This window comes from Myxocyprinus asiaticus, chromosome 1 (genome assembly GCF_019703515.2).
Source record: "Myxocyprinus asiaticus isolate MX2 ecotype Aquarium Trade chromosome 1, UBuf_Myxa_2, whole genome shotgun sequence".
NCBI classification, from domain to species: domain Eukaryota; kingdom Metazoa; phylum Chordata; class Actinopteri; order Cypriniformes; family Catostomidae; genus Myxocyprinus; species Myxocyprinus asiaticus.
In genome coordinates, this window is record NC_059344.1 from 61222234 (window position 1) to 61238826 (window position 16593).

Here is a 16593-nt window from a genome sequence, read left to right on the forward strand (position 1 = left end):
CACCAAAGTGGCATTCAACTGATCACAAAGTATAGTCAGATCATTACTGATGTAAAAAACAGCACCATCACTGTTTGAAAAAAAGTCATTTATGATCAAATCTAGACAGGCCCCATTTCCAGCAGCCATCACTCCAACACCTTATCCTTGAGTAATCATGCTAAATTGCTAATTTGGTACTAGAAAATCATTTTCCATTATATCAAACACAGTTGAAAGCTATTTGGTTCCTTAAATGAAGCATTGTCTTTGTTTTTGAGTGCCACAGTATGCAATAGACTGGCATGTCTTAAGGTCAATATTAGGTCAAAAATGGCAAAAAAAAAACAGCTTTCTCTAAAAACTCATCAGTAAATCATTGTTTTGAGGAATGAAGGTTATACAATGCTTGAAATTGCCAAAAAACTGAAGATTCCATACAAAGGTGTACACTACAGTCTTCTAAGGCAAAGGACAACTGGCTCTAACCAGGACAGAAAGAGATGTGGAAGGCCAGATGTACAACTAAACAAGAGCAAAAGTATATCAGAGTCTCTAGTTTGAGAAATAGATGCCTCACGTGTCCTCAGCTGACAGCTTCATTGAATTCTATCCGCTCAACACAAGTTTCATGTACAACAGTAAAGAGAAGACTCAGGGGTGCAGGCCTTATGGGAAGACATGCAAAGAAAAAGCCACTTTTGAAACAGAAAATCAAAAAGAAAAGGTTAGAGTGGGCAAAGAAACACAGACATTGGACAACAGATAATTGGAAAAGAGTGTTATGGATCTTAACCCCATTGAGCTTTTGTGGGATCAGTGGACTGTAAGGTGCGTGAGAAGTGCTCGGCAAGACAGCCACATCTATGGCAAGTGCTACAGGAAGTGTGGGGTGAAAAGTCACCTGAGTATCTGGACAAACTGACAGCTAGAATGCCAAGGATCTGCAAAGCTGTCATTGCTGCACATGGAGGATTTTTGATGAACATTTTTTTCAAATTTTAAGTAATTTTCATGTTATTAATGTCCTAACTATACATTGTGATCAGTTGAATGCCACCTTGTTGAATAAAAGTACCAATTTCCTGCCATAAGAGCAAAATCTGTACTTTATTCCAAACCTTTGTCAGTATATATGTATATATATATAATATACATACACTCACCGGCCACTTTATTAGGTACACCTGTACATTTTATTCATGCGATAATCTAATCAGCCATCATGTGGCAGCAGTGTAATGTATAAAATCATGCAGATATGGGTCAACCATCAGAATGGGGAAAAAATGTGATCTTAGTGATTTTGACCATGGCATGATTGTTGATGCCAGATGGGCTGGTTTGAGTATTTCTGTAACTGCTGTTCTCCTGGGATTTTCACAAGCAACAGTCTCTAGAGTGTAAAGAGAATGGTGCAAAAAACAAAAAAACAACCAGTGAGTGCAGTTTTGTGGACAGAAAATGCCTTTGTTGATGAGAGAGGTCAACGGAGAATGGCCAAACTGGTTCGAGCTGACAGGAAGGCTATGGTAACTGAGATAACCCCTTTGTACAATTTAAGTGAGCAGAATAGCATCTCAGAATGCACAACATGTCGAACCTTGAGGCGGATTGGCTACAACAGCAGAAGACCACATCGGGTTCCGTTTCTGTCAGCCAAGAACAGAAAATTGAGGCTGAAGTGGGCCTACCATCTGCATGTCGCAACAGAAATCCAGATTCGTCAGACCAGACAATGTTTTTCCAATGATCTACTGTCCAGTTTTGGTGAGCCTGTGCCCACTGCAGCCTCAGTTTCCTGTTCTTAGCTGACAGTAGTGGTACCCGGAGGGGTCTTCTGCTGCTGTAGCCCATCCGCCTCAATGTTCGACGTGTTGTATGTTCAGAAATGCTTTTCTGCATAGAACTGTAACATCTGTTCATGACTTAAAATTAAGAAGATGTATTTTAGATTCTGCACTAATCAGGTCACTAATCAAATGTAAGCACATTAGTGACATTGACCATGTTAACTCAACAAAAGGTAATATTTCTTTTGTTGTTGTTTTTCCATTGAAGCAGACAAGAAGCTCTTTGGAAATTTCTTAAATCATGCTGGATTACATGGATCATAAGGTTTTGCAAAAACTTGTGTAGTCCTTGCCAACTCAAGTGCATGCTGTCATTTAAAGAAAAGGGAGACTAAATACTAAGACATTTATGTACATTCTTTTAATTCAACTTTTCAATCAAATTGTTATGCTGATAACATTAGAAAGCCTAATATCTTCAGCCTGCTTTTACATTTAATACAACACCATTCTTACGATTTTATTTTTTAACTTGAAAGTACGAAACTCTGAAGTATTATGCCTTTGGTTGTCTTCATTGTTAAACATGCATTGCCTGAGGTCATGTAATGTGTTATGTGTATCCTACAGTAAATACTTTGTGATTTGGAGGTTGCAGTGATCCCGACTTGCCCCTGAAGAGCTCTACATGTGTCACATGCTCTCTGTCCTTACAGAAGGATGGGCCGTAGACAATGCTAAAGTAGTTTCACCTTCCACCTCTGCTTCCTTCTTTTCTCTTCTGTCTTCAAACCAGCATCTGGCTGCCAGAGCATCAGCAAGTGAATTACTCTCAATATACTTTTTGTTAGCGGACACATTGTTGTGAGCTGTTAGGCTGCTGGCCTGCCCTGTGAAGTCTATTGTGCTTGAAAGGCGTGTTATGATCTAAAGACTTAATGGAGAAGAGGCACTTGAGAGGGGGAGGAATGTTTATTTGGGTGACAGACAATGAAACTGATGCAGATAGGTGGTGCAGAGAAACACATTTTTTGGGGGGTGGGGGGCTTTACAGCTCTCAGAGTTTATTGGAGCAGAAAGCTGTCATTCTTTTAGGCAATGATAGGTCTCTATTTAGCCCCAGCTCATGGCCAGGAATACATGTGTATTAAGTGACCACACCTGTCTCACTTCGCCTGTCCTGCATTTCAGGGATCTGTTTATTTGAATGGACTGAATGCATACAGTGTATATTGTCTTCTATTTGGGGGTGTCTGCATGTTGCCAGCCATTAACCTGTGTGATGTGAATATTAAAGTGGCTCTTTAATTGTTATTTATAATATTTACAAAGTTTAATTTTTAAATAGATTTACACAAATCAGCTGGTTCCGAAAGTCTGAAACAGACCACTTGTGAAAATGCTTCCATTTTGCATCCTTGTCTAATTTAATACAAACATTTTCATGGCAAATTATATTATCAGCATAACAATTTGAGTGAAAAGTTTCATTTCTTGGTATTTGAAATGTCCCACTTTTGCTTTACTGACAGCATGCACTGGAGATGGCATAGAGTCCACAAGTTTGTGCAAAACCTGATGATTAAAGTTAATCCAGCATGATTTGAGAATTTTCCAAGGAGCATCTTGTGCGCTTCAATGAAAACAGGAAAATCTGACCATTTGTACAAAGGAGTTAACATGATCAATGTCTCAAATTTGCTTTCATTTTATTAATGTACTAGAACTTTTCATCTAAAATATTTATACTGAATTTGAATTATAAACGTTTTCTCTTTTTGTCTTTTTTTTCTTTCAAAATCATAAAATCTTCTGTTTATTAATAGATTTAAATGGGGGAAAAATGTGGTCTCAGACTTTTAAACCTCACTGTATTTAGAAACTTTCCAGTTTATTGCAGCAGTTGCTAAAATTCCTCTTTTCAAAAAGACAGCTGATTTTAGGGACAATTTTGGGGCAGAAGCGGCATATTCTTAGTCATTAATGTCACCTTAAAGCTTATGTGCCAGCGAAACATGGAAATGCATAACTCTGTTTGCATAGAATGTCAGTTTCTGGATTGCAAAAAGGGTATTGGCAGTTGTTCTAGGGTAAAAGCCAATCAGGGTGTCAAAGGCAAGTCTGACATATCCCCTCAATTAGTCAGGACACAGAAAAAGTAAGGGCCCATACCACTTTAAATGGGGTCCCCTTTCATGGAATTGCATGCTTGGAAGGGCTACAGTGGAGTCCACCATTGAACCTTTAGTGAAGTTCATAGAAGTAAGGCAGAGGATTCCACTCCCAAGAGTGACTTCTTGGCTCTGTGTGGATGGTAAAACCACACAATTTGTACACTGGGCTTGGGCAAGGTAAACAACAGAATGAGAGTATCTTGGCTGTGCTGCCCTTGTAGAAATATCAGCCACAGCACTCCAGATGGGCCCACATAATCTAGTGGCACAAGTCTGTGAGTATATTTTTAGCTTGACCAGGGAAAGGCCCCATTCTATAGTTATATGCTGGGAGATGTTGTCGTTTTAGGTGTTTTATTGTAGCTGTCAATGTGGTATTACTGATCATTAATGAAAACTACAAAGGAAACTAAATTTAAAAAAATGTCATTAACTGAAATAAAAACGAACCTGGATTAACACTGATGCTAAACTAAAATAATTTATAACTCCAAAACGAATTACATTTTATTTAGTTTAAAAAAAAAAAAATTTAATGACCTTGAAGTAATTTTGGTATTTTCTAAACATGAAAATTCCACTGGACAGCAAAAACACTAGACGGCCCTGCGAAATTTAATGTTGTTGAACATTTTTAAATGAAATCAGTTAAAGCATTAGCTTTGGCAGTCATGAAATACTAAAAAATAATAATAATAATAATAATAATAATAAAAACAAAACACTCAAATAAACTAAACTGAAACTAGAAAACAGAGATTGAGTGACAACAAGGGTCAGAACTTAACTTTTTTTATTAAGGGGCAATAATTGCCCCTTAATATTACCTCTAACCCTAAAAATTCAATCAACGTCAACTCATATTTTATGGCAGAATATGTATGTAGGACTATAAAAATAGGATCTATATCAGATGTTACAAATAAAAAAACAGAAGAATTCATTGCAAGGGCACTTTTTTACCCACATTTTGAAACTCTGGGGCATTTTTATTATTTTTGGTAGCATTTTTGCCCTGAGCTCCCCTTAATTTCTGAATCTTTGGACAACTAATGAAAACTAAACTAAATTGGAATTACAAATTGGAAATAGGAATGTAATTAAACATTCAAAACTATATCAACCCTGTTTCATTGAACTTTTATTTCCTTTTGTTGGTGCTTGGAAGAACTGAACAACTCTCAGATCAGTATGATTTACATATTTATTAACTTCCATTAAAGTTAGGGTATCATCATGTGCACAGCACATACATCACAATATTTAACAGGACCTGTATAAAACTACAGACAATATTTGGTAAATGTCAACAGGATTCAGAGCACACTACTACAGAACTCAAACATCAGCCCAACTGCTATAGAGCCCTGCAATGGATGCAAATACAACTGGCAGTTAATGGATGATAAGACTTATGGGAATTTGACAGAGAAATGGTTTATAGTTTATTTCAATACACTGCATTCATCCCAGCTCCAAAAATGTCAATTTTTTCACTGTTTTGGAACATTGTTGTTTTGAAGTGGCAGTTTATTAGCGACGGATGATGAATTTCTGTTTTCTCTAATCTCGTTACCCTCAGGCTACTAGGTCATGCCTGTTGATATAGCTTCTTTTTTTTTTTTTTTTGTTAAACAAATCAAGTCCAGTGATTTGTCTCTACATTGTGATGAGGGTCAAAGGAACTATTTGCCTTCAGTGCCCATCCGGACTATTGTAAACAACATCCACACTGATGCAAAACATGTCCAATTGGAAAGAGGTTTGACACGGCTGTGAAAAAGGGAGAAATACAGAGAAACCCTTCTTCAGCTTTAGTTTAGGTAGCTCAGAGTCATCACCTGAAACTAATTGATCAGCGCATCCACGCAGGGCACACCAATTAACAAATGGCAAATCTGGACATGTAACAACTCAAACAAGGTTTTGAGATTGCATTCAATAAAATAAAAAATACAATTTTGAAGAATGGGTTTATGCAATTGATGACAAATTTATCTTTTAAAATTGACCCATCTTAAGATGTTCTAAAGAAGTTTTCTCCACTCTCCATCCATTTTTAGTCCAGTTTGACACTCATTGCAACTAATACGGAAAGACTTAACAAAGGTACATTTTCATATTCTCTCAATTACCTGTAGGCCTCTATAGCCACAGTGATGACAATAAGGAATGCTTTACTTAAAATAACATCTCGCAAATATATGTTTCAAATGTTTAAGGTGGAAAGCTTATTTTTCCCTGCATGAATGTATATCGAAATATTTACTTTGCCAGCATGCAATGCCATGTTTAAAAGCAGCTTCCCAGTTTTGCACCGTATTATATTTACAAAATCTATAAAGAAAAAATATAGGGTTACTGGTTGAGCATATAGTATAGTCTAACAGCTGTTTGCAAATATTTCCAACATGATTATACTTTCTAAAAGTAAATCACAGGGTAAAGATAGCTCAAACGTGACAAGGCGCAACTAGGACGCTATGGTCGCCTGAACTTCACAGAGTGGTAGTAGCCGCCCTCAGAAGACTTAGAACTAAACATTCAGCTGATTTTCAATCAGTTGGAAACTGCATGAGGTAGTAAAAGACTGAATAAGCCTCCATATGCCTCCTCTTAACTTACTTTGAAAGTTGTGACATTGTTTTTACAATAAACTCTAAGGTTACTAACACACCACAACATTTTTGTTTACATGTTTACCCTCTTAGAAGAATACTGATCTTTTGGTACCCCCTCCCCCCAGACACCTAGTTCCGGTTCCGGCCCTATGCCACATAGAAGACTGAATTGAACTTGGCATTGAAAAGCATGTATTTTTAAAAGGGGATCAGGGTACAGTATCTGCATTGCAATGCACACCGATGCCTTTGAATTTTTAAATTCTTCCAATGTATGTTAAAGACGTTACCTCTCTCTACCCGGAGCCTTAGAGATGTGACAAAGATTGACTGCGGATAAGTTGAAAGTTCAACCCCCCGGCAGAGCTAAAAACAGATTTGAAGGGGTAGAACTTCAGTAAGCTAGAGTAAGCCGACACTGCTTCAGTTAGGTCCAAGCTCCGCACAAAGGAGCTCAGACACTGGACAATTGCTCCAGTGTTAATACTATGGGGGTTGATACACCTTAACGAGTCGGAAGCTTGACCTAAGACTTTCAGATATGCTTTCCAACGAAGGACAAATACCACCTCTCCAAAACGGTCATTTTAGAACAACAACAAAAAACAGTGCAAAAACATAGTGTGTACATTGAAGGAATTTCACTTGTAGATGAACACGTATAGTAGCAGCAACGAGGATAAATTAACAAATAAATTAATTGTTTTCTCTTCCACGTGATGATGCAATATAAAATCAACAGTTATAAATAGTCTAATATTTATACACATGACACGATACACTCAACCTCATATGTAGGTAACTTCTGTAGAAAGTGCATCGTCCGGAGTTTCCCCGCATTCCGACATTTGCGCCCCCTTCAAATGAGCTCAGATTCTAGGCAAGAAATGTGTCACCGTCATGGCTGTTGATACTCGATTTCCTTTTTTTGTTTTGCCAGTCTTGCTCAGTCCAATGTACATCCCAGGATGCGCCACCGATTCGTACGCATTGTAGTTGTTTGCGAGGAGCTTTTCTCTGAATTTGCACTCACTTGTGTACTGCACCTAAAATGTGGGAAATAACAATTATTAGTATTTTATTCGACATTTTGAGACTGCCTTATAATTGTAGTGATTCGTTTATAGGCTGTCGCTGTTCCTGTGCAGCACAATATCTGTGAAGAGGTAGCCTAGGTAGAGTTTGTTTGTTTTATTTTTTGTTTTTTTTGTGGAACACACAGAATCAACTTTTGCCATATGCATTATCTAATCAATGGCAAATAAAAAGAGACAGTCTCGGTTTGTTCTTAAAATTGCTTTGAGAAAATCGAGTAATTAAATCCTTGACTTTGACAATGCTAAATTTATAGGGTAAATACAGGTAAAGTGAGACACTCGAGCTTAATCATCTTTCTTTATAAATCAAGATCATTCATACTAATCTAGTATGGAATGACATTGATGTAGCCATTTGGATCATATTTATAAAAATGCAAGTGGCAAAGTGTTCAACTTTACCTGCATGTATACTGTATCTATATCACCAAATATATGCCTAGTGCTATTTTTGCTTAGATGCATTTTTATTTTTTTGAGGCCTGGGCTAGCCTGAGCATGAAGGAATCGAAAAGGGCTGCAGCATACAGTTTGGGTGGTCCTCTTTGGCCAGTTCATCTTTACTCTGAGAAGGACAGTAGGTGCATGTGTTGGCTGGCAATGCTAAGAATGGAATGCGTAGTCTGAATGATCTACTGCGCTACCGTTCCTGGGTTTGTCCGGCCCACAATGAAAACACCACTAAGCACTGGAAACACGCCATAACTGAGTACAACAATGTAACGCTGTCGGAGACTGCGAGGTGGGGAGGTTGGGGGTTTGGGTAACTCAAGTACAGGGTGATATGTCATCGAGCTCTGATAAGAACATTCACGGGCGGAAAGCTGTCGTAAATCATTTCATACACTTACAGATCCGTAAAGCTTCCCCTTGCTGTTCATGGCCACGAATAGACCGCTCCGGACGCCAAACAGTGTCACAACTCCCCTCTCCACCGGAGATATCTCGAGAAGACCTGAAACACACAACAAAGAAAACAAATGACCTTGTTTGGCTTACATCTTTAGCCCTGTCTGGCAACTCCCAATGATGAGTGCCTTTCTAAAAATTGGAAGTGTTTACGTTTAGGTAGCCACAGCATCTTTTTAGAAGGAAATGACACTTTCCGCCTCTTCAGATTTCCCGAAGTGCATCTGTTCTTTCTCTGAAACACCAATATGTAGGCTATCATATAGGCACTTCTACTTTTTTTTGTATAAATAAAAATAAAAGCATCCTTTTGTCATCGAAAGTGTCATGCATAGCCTATATGTTTTTTCGGTTTTCCCTCAGCAAACAACTTTTGAAGATCCTCGAAATATTGCCTTGACCACTTCATAACAAGGCTATTAGCCTGTATTTACACTCTGATGTAAGGTATGTAATGTATCCCAGCTCAGTCTTATTTAATAACAGAAATAGCGCAAACCATTTGTTTAACTTTGGAGACGCACATAAAAGCGCGTCATTGAAAATAGACGTTCCAAACTGCATTGCAAATGCATTTGTGCCTTTATTGAAAACACACGACCAAGGGGTTAATCCGCCGTAAAGGATGAGTTTATCTCGCTCCTAACTTTAGGCTTTGGGATTCTGGCCCTGTTCCGACTCTGCTTTGGTTACAGAGACCTGTTGCGTGCGTAATGCAGGATGCCAGATGCTGGGGCGCACTAGGCTGCCACACCTGACTTGATTCGAGAAATGTAAATTAAAAGTCTACAGCAGGGGTTTGTTGTTGTTTTCCATTTAAAACAGCACGATGTAAAATGTATTTATTGTCAAAGTTATTTATTATCCCTATATCTCAATTGAACAAAATTACCACTGGAAAGCGTACATTTTATTTAGCGATAAAGTTTTGTCCCATGACTTTTTCGTAATTCTGTAGGCTAATTCGCATTTCAGTTGGGTGCCAATTTTAAACATCACTTAAAGTGCGTTACATGTTTAACTATCCAACAACCAGTTCAACATGCATACATTTAAATAACCAATAAAACTCACTGTAGCGGTTTTCGTTGTGCACGCCGGTTATACGACCGTCCGGTAATACTTGGAGATGAAACCCAATGCCAACATTGCAGTAGAGACGTCGCAGTCTTTTAATGCCCGTAAGATAATCGCTGTCCCGGCTGATATCTCTCTTTTCCCCGGGGATTCGAGCTAAAGAGCGAGAGTAGAGTGTCTCCCAGCGTCGCTCCACGGGGCCGCTCTGTCTGCCGGGCAGCGGAGCGCAGCGCACTGAGCTTGTCACAAGTCCCAAGACCAGTATTGGTAAGAGGGCCGATTGAACACTCATCCTTCTGACCAGCATGGACACAGGTGAGTGTCTGAAGAAGTTGAAGACTCTAAAAATGTCGTCTTTCTTTGTGTTGGCAGCCAAAAAAGACGCACAAATGCCAAAAAAGCTTACTCACGGACAGAGCTAAGGTCAACCCAAGTGAGCGGCATGAAGTCGCGCTCTGTGGGTTTCCTCTCTAGAGACTACACTTCAAGCTGTTTTGCTTTCACACAAAAGTTGGAAAAAATTAAACAAATAAATGTTGACCGTGAATGTGCTAGCCCAGCTCAGCCATGCCACTTTTCCCTGGCCGACGATATTTATATCTGCAGCGAAATTACATCACACACTACCTAGTGCATGACGGAGCAGCCTTCTGCGCCACTCTGAACACACTGATTCCTTATAATGTGCGCACGTATATGCCGTGGGCAGTGAGACTACAGCTCACGTGTGCGCGCGCGCGCGCGCCTGTGAGAGAGACAAACGTCATTACTGCTCCCTTACAACAATAAAACAACTTTCGCGTTGTAAAAGCATTGCCAGTGGGAATAATGCCTTTATCACTTTCAGATCAGCACAAATGCTTAGAAATAGCCCCGGCTTTTCTTTGTGCAAAGCTTCCTTCATAATCGGACAGAAATAAAATAATTTATGTATGGGAGGATGTAAATTCGGAAATCACAAAGTGGACAGGCTGCAGTGTCAGACAGGAGACAGTTCTGTAAATGAACAATAACAGGAAAACAACAAATTCAACGAATTGCAAATACTACTGATTTAAGAGGAAAAGTGATAACATAGAAAAAGTGTCCATGCCTTTCGGAAAAAAAGAACACCGTGACAAAACAGAATAGGAAAAAAACAAACAAACAAACAAACAAACATAAATTGTGTTACAGAATGTTGGTTTGCAGAATTACACAGTGTGCGTCGCCTCACTCTGCAACTGGATTGCTTAAAGAATCCCACTGTCATCGTTTGAGGACTGCGAGATAATGCAGCCTGACAATTCAGTAGCTGACTTTCTTACGAGTGTTCAGTATAGTCAATGTCGTGCGTCATAGCATTGTGGGGGAGAAAAATGTAAACCGCTGGAAACATCACACTGTGAGTCAAGCTTTCTCCGCGGCCCCCGGGTAATGCGCGCTCCCTGCTGCTTGTGTAGAGGATGCGACGTAAACGGAAAGACAATGGGGGATGGGTGAGAATACTTATCAACATAAAAGTAAGGCACCTTCTTTCCCTCCTTGAAACCTCACAGGATTGTAATTTGCGCAACTGTTGAAGGGACGTTTCGTAAGGAAAGTGCACCTCTCACAACACAGGCAGTTTAGCTGTTGAATGAATATCTTAAGTGAAACTTGTCTTGAGGGCGTATTTACCATATTGTAGCAAATTGCACTGAGGCTTTAAATACACATCTCTTCATAAAGGGCACTGTTATTCTTGTATTATTGTTTATAGCCTACTCAATTAGTCACTTTTTCAAAGGTGAGAGTATACCTATATGCCCCCAAGCATTTTTCTGTATAGTGAATTTGTATTTAAGGGAATAGTTCAATAAAAAAGGAAAATTTCTCTCATCATTTACTCACCCTCATACCATTCCAGATATGTATGACTTCCTTTTTTCTGCAGAACACAAATTAAGATTTGTAGAAGACTGTTTCAGCTCTGTAGGTCCATACAATGCAAGTAAATGGTGGCCAGGACTTTGAAGCTCCAAAAATACAGAAAGATAGCATAAAAGTAATCCATACGACTCCAGTGGTTAAACCAATGTCTTTTGAAGCGATATAATAGGTGGGGGTGAGAAACAGATCCAAATTTAAGTCTTGTTTTTACTGTAAATCTACACTTTCACTTCCACATTGTGGTGTGTTAGTGACTTTCACTTTCACATTTAGCCATCCACTGGTTGGGGTTGGTCAAAAGTGGAGATTTATAGTAAAAATGATTTAAATATTGATCTGTTTCTCACCCTCACCAATCATATCGCTTTTGAAGAGATGTATTTAACCTCTGGAGTCATATTTATTACTTTTATGCTGCCTTTTTGGACTTTCTGAGTTTTGGTCACCATTCACTTACATTGTAAGAAGAACCTACAGAGCTGACTTTTTCTTCTAAAAATCTTGGTTTGTATTCTACAGAAGAAAGAAAGTCATTCACCTCTGATGGCATGAGGGTAAAAATGAGAGAATTTCCATTTTTGGGTGGACTAATCCTTTAAGGATAGGCCTACATGTATTTACAAATGATAAAGAATAAATGAAAATCAACAATATTAGCAACTGTCATACAAAAGTAGTTCAAACAGCCGCAGTGATGCACTTTATGAGTGAAAAATGATCCAAAAGTCCCAATTTAACTTAATTAAATTATGTTTTGATATTGATGACTTCTGTGTCTTCATTTTGGCTTAAATAAAATTCAAAACATTTCTTCGCCTTAACTTGTTTAGCTCTTGTTTGTACCTTCCCTTGTTTCACATGGCGACGTTTCTCACATTCATTTTCGGTTAATTCTCAGACCTAATTATATCACACTCTCTTCAATTCAAAATTTTGATCCTGTTGTTACCCAAATTCCTCAACCTGTTGCTATAGCGACCTCTCATCCAAGCTCTGACAGTTCACTAAATGTTGCTTGCTGATAGGGGTCTTCTGCACATACTCCAATCAGCCACAACATTAATACCACCTGCCTTATATTGTGTTGATGAAACATTAAATATAATGACACTGAGTCATTATATTTAGACTCACATTTGCATTAAGGAATAGGAAACTAAGGAGTCTACTTATGTATACGGGACCAGTTGTTCACTTGGAATATTAAACATGACAGTGTTTATCTAGCCATTGTGACCACTACTTTTTCATGTTTCAATCTCTTTTGAAGAAAAATCTTTGACATTTGGAAGTGTAGAAATAATTGTACAGAGCGGTTATTTGAGTTACCGTAGACTTTGTCAGTTGAACCAGTCTGGCCATTCTCTGTTGACCTCTCTCATCAACAAAGCGTTTCCATCCACATAACTGCTGCTCATGGGGTGTTTTTTGTTTTTGGCATCATTCGGAGTGAATTCTAGAGACTGTTGTGCATGAAAATCCCAGGAGATCAGCAGTTACAGAAATACTCAAACCAGCCCATCTGGCACCAACAATCATCCATGCAATTATCTATTCAGCCAATCGTGTGGCAGCAGTGCAGTGCATAAAAGCCTGCAGATATGGGTCAGGAGTTTCAGTTAATGTTCACATCAACCATCAGAATGTGGAAAAAAAATGTGATCTCTGTGATTTTGACCGTGGCATGATTGTTGGTGCCAGATGGGCTGGTTTGAGTATTTCTGTAACTGCTGATCTCCTGGGATTTTCACACACAACAGTCTTTGGAATTTACTCCGAATGGTGCCAAAAACAAAAAAACATCCAGTGAGCAGCAGTTCTGTGGACAGAAACACCTTGTTGATGTGAGAGGTCAACAGAGAATGGCCAGACTGGTTTGAACTGACAAAGACTACGGTAACTCAGATAACCGCTCTGTACAATTGTGGTGAGAAGAATATCATCTCAGAATGCTCTTCTAAGATGCGGGTTGATGTTGTTTTGGTGGCAGGAGGGGGACCTACACAATAATAGGCAGGTGGTTTTAATGTTGTGGCTGATCGGTGTAGGCCTATAGGCCATTTGCATTTGTCAGGCGGTTCATTTGATCTAAGAGTGTCAATACAGGCATATTTGGACACTCAAATAAAAGAGGCGCAGTTGCCATAGCTGAACTGTCATGTGAAAATGTAATCCTGAGGTGATATTTAGACATTTAGAACCACGCACGCACTGTGCATGTCTTTTACACGTAATTGCAATAGTTATATGGTTTAGTGGAATAGATCAAACAATCAAGGCTTTATATGAAACACAATGTGTATTTTAATACATTTACATTACATTTACATTTATGCATTTGGCAGACGCTTTTATCCAAAGCGACTTACAGTGCCCTTATTTAAGGGACAGTCCCCCTGGAGCAACCTGGAGTTAAGTGCCTTGCTCAAGGACACAATGGTGGTGGCTGTGGGGATTGAACCAACAACCTTCTACTGATCAATTCAGTGCTTTAGTCCACTACGCCACCACCACTCCAGTACAGGTTCATTTAACATATATCAGTGTTCATTTACTGTATAAATCACGCCTTTGCAAAACCAAAATAGCAAGAGTGGAAGTCATAGCACTAGTAGCTTAACTAACACCATTACACATTTTAATGACAGTCCGATGTCTTCATTGTGAACTAATCTAAAGCGTGAGCGCTGTGAACGCAAGCAGAGGAATGAACTGAATTTTATAATAACGGGGCGCTCAGCCGCTCTCCATGGTGCTGCAGTGGCGCTCAACCGCTCCAGTTCCATCTCTTTTGGAAATGGGACTGTGGTGAACTAAAGCTTTCTTTACTTTTCTTCATTTTTTTTTCTTTTATTTCCTTTTGTTTTTTGTTTTTTTGTTTTTTTAAAGGACAGATATACAGGGACAGCAACTATACAATAAACGCCACAATGACGCCAGAAATGTTCTATTTTTAATCAAAGGATTGAATTACTAAGTTTAAGTCTTCATTTTTTGTACGTTTAATTTTTTTAAATAATATCTTAAATAAATTGACATGAAATACGTAATTACCGCCCTTGAGCACTTGACTTGTTCAATTCTTAATGCTTAATTTTTTTCTTAATGCACAAGATTACTTTCAGTGCTAGAACGATTGCTCTCCGCTCACACTACTAGATTTAAGTTCAAACTACTTTTATAATTTGCTGAGCAGATGTTTTTAAAGCCCGCTTTAAACCCAAAGCCCGGTGTGCCGCCGAAGAGCGAATCTCTGGTACCTATATTATCTCTTTTTGTCTTGCACCTCAAAGAGACATTGCTATCAAACACCCGCTCTTCAATCCCAAGATTGATTGCGAAGACGAGTTGCTCTTACAACCCTATGATAGCCTAATGTCCTGTCGATTTCACAGCAACTGGTCAGGAGTCAGTGCTTCCCTCTATAGGGCGATTTTGGAAATTACAGTGAAACATTTGGAATGCCAAATAATGCCACTGCAATTGAGACTTCATCGTAGAGTGCATTACCTTACTCAGCGTTGACTAATTAAAATCGGAACCCTTATGCGCTCACGAGATGAATACAAGGCAACAAATTTCACCGGATAAATTGAGTGACAAATAAGATGTAATCTAGCCTTCAAAAACATTATTTGTGATAGCCTAATGCAATGCCACAAAGCACTGCTGTCTAAAATCAAAACTCTAAAATGTTTTAAAGCTTAACACAACAGTTTCCCATTCATCCATCACATTAATGGGCTTAACGTATCACTTAATAAAATAGTAAAGCTGGAAGCAATTTCATTAAGATGGTGTGGTGCTAATGCAGAGGTCAGCAACTCATAGAAGTCTAAAAAGATGGCCAGTAGGAGGCCTGCATGTACGAACAAAGCCCCCTCAGGCTTCGCTGGGTCAATACTTGAGGAATTCCTGACGATACCAATTAGATGGGCACGAGGAGCAGCCCTTTGAGGCCCTCGGACCAAAGAAGAATGAGGCTGAATCGCAGTGATTTTAATTGGAGCAGTTTTTTGTTTTTTGTTTTTTTTTTCACCAGCGCAGGACTTTCTGAGAAACCACTCCTTGAGTAATGTAATCAATAGGGTTGTAATCCATTTAATTTGTTTTCGGAATTCATATTTGCGTTTTACATTGTATTGTTCCTTTTTTTTCCCCTTATATTTTGTGCTGCGTGCATGCAAACGGTCTTTATTGCAATTAAATGCGCAAATTATTATCTTTAGATGAACTCTGCTGGCCTTGAATAGTTCTAGCAGCTATACGTTAATGAGCGCCCCTTGACATGGCGGCAGACGCGTCATTGTTGAATTGCAGGTCATCAGAAGTCGCTCGATCGGGACGCTGAACCTTAACCCCTGGGTCTCTGTTTACTTGTTATATGCCACTGAACTAATAGGGGCGTCGTGTGCCTGAATAGGTACTTAAAACTAGGAACCAAAGAGCATGCACACATTTTCTTTTATGGGATAGACAACCAGAGCTCCATAACCTCAGTGCATTAAATATTTTTCTACATTTGTACATTCTGTACAAGGCAAAATATAATGCAATGCATAATGAATGCAGAATATAACGCATATAGGCCTATACTCTTCTGTTGCCCATATAGATTATATCTGAGCAGGTGCATTTGTTATTTGTAAAAAATGAACACAAAGCTACTTAAAATATTTATTTTCCTCGCTCAAATGATGTTAGGAAAGGAAGCAGTCTTCTACTTACCCCGGTTGATATGAGCGATTATAAAATATATTAATATTTGATTTCTCTGAAATATCTGATCACGCCCCCCATGCACTGTATTTATGTAGACCTACTGTGTATGCGAACAGATATCCACAGGGCTGTAACCACCATAGACACTGAGGGGGACATGTCCCCCCCCCCCCCCCCCAATATTCATAAAATATTGGGTCTACTGATATGGGGTTTTTCCATGGTTGATTATTAAATTATTACAGTTGGTACCCCCCAATCCTGAATACGTGGTTACATCCTTGGTTATCAGACAGGATGTGAACAAAAA

General features: G+C 38.9%; 1 protein-coding gene across 1 annotated transcript; it reads right to left on the bottom strand.

Moving 5' to 3' along the window:
* Positions 1-5177: 5177 nt before the first annotated feature.
* Positions 5178-10285, bottom strand: fgf4 (fibroblast growth factor 4). Its single transcript, XM_051701117.1, has 3 exons — positions 9648-10285; positions 8516-8619; positions 5178-7613 (listed from the first exon to the last, which is right to left on the bottom strand). Exons 1-3 carry the CDS (start codon positions 9955-9957, stop codon positions 7437-7439), a joined length of 591 nt encoding a protein of 196 aa, XP_051557077.1. The 5' UTR covers positions 9958-10285; the 3' UTR covers positions 5178-7436.
* Between the last annotated feature and the right edge of the window lie 6308 nt (positions 10286-16593).

Coding starts and splice junctions, on each gene's coding strand:
- fgf4 (XM_051701117.1), bottom strand. CDS start 9,957: ATGCTGGTCAGAAGGATGAGTGTTCAATCGGCCCTCTTACCAATACTG. Junction 8,620..9,647: donor GCACAACGAAAACCGCTACA/GTGAGTTTTATT, acceptor TGTGTGTTTCAG/GTCTTCTCGAGATATCTCCG. Junction 7,614..8,515: donor AGGGGAAGCTTTACGGATCT/GTAAGTGTATGA, acceptor CCCACATTTTAG/GTGCAGTACACAAGTGAGTG.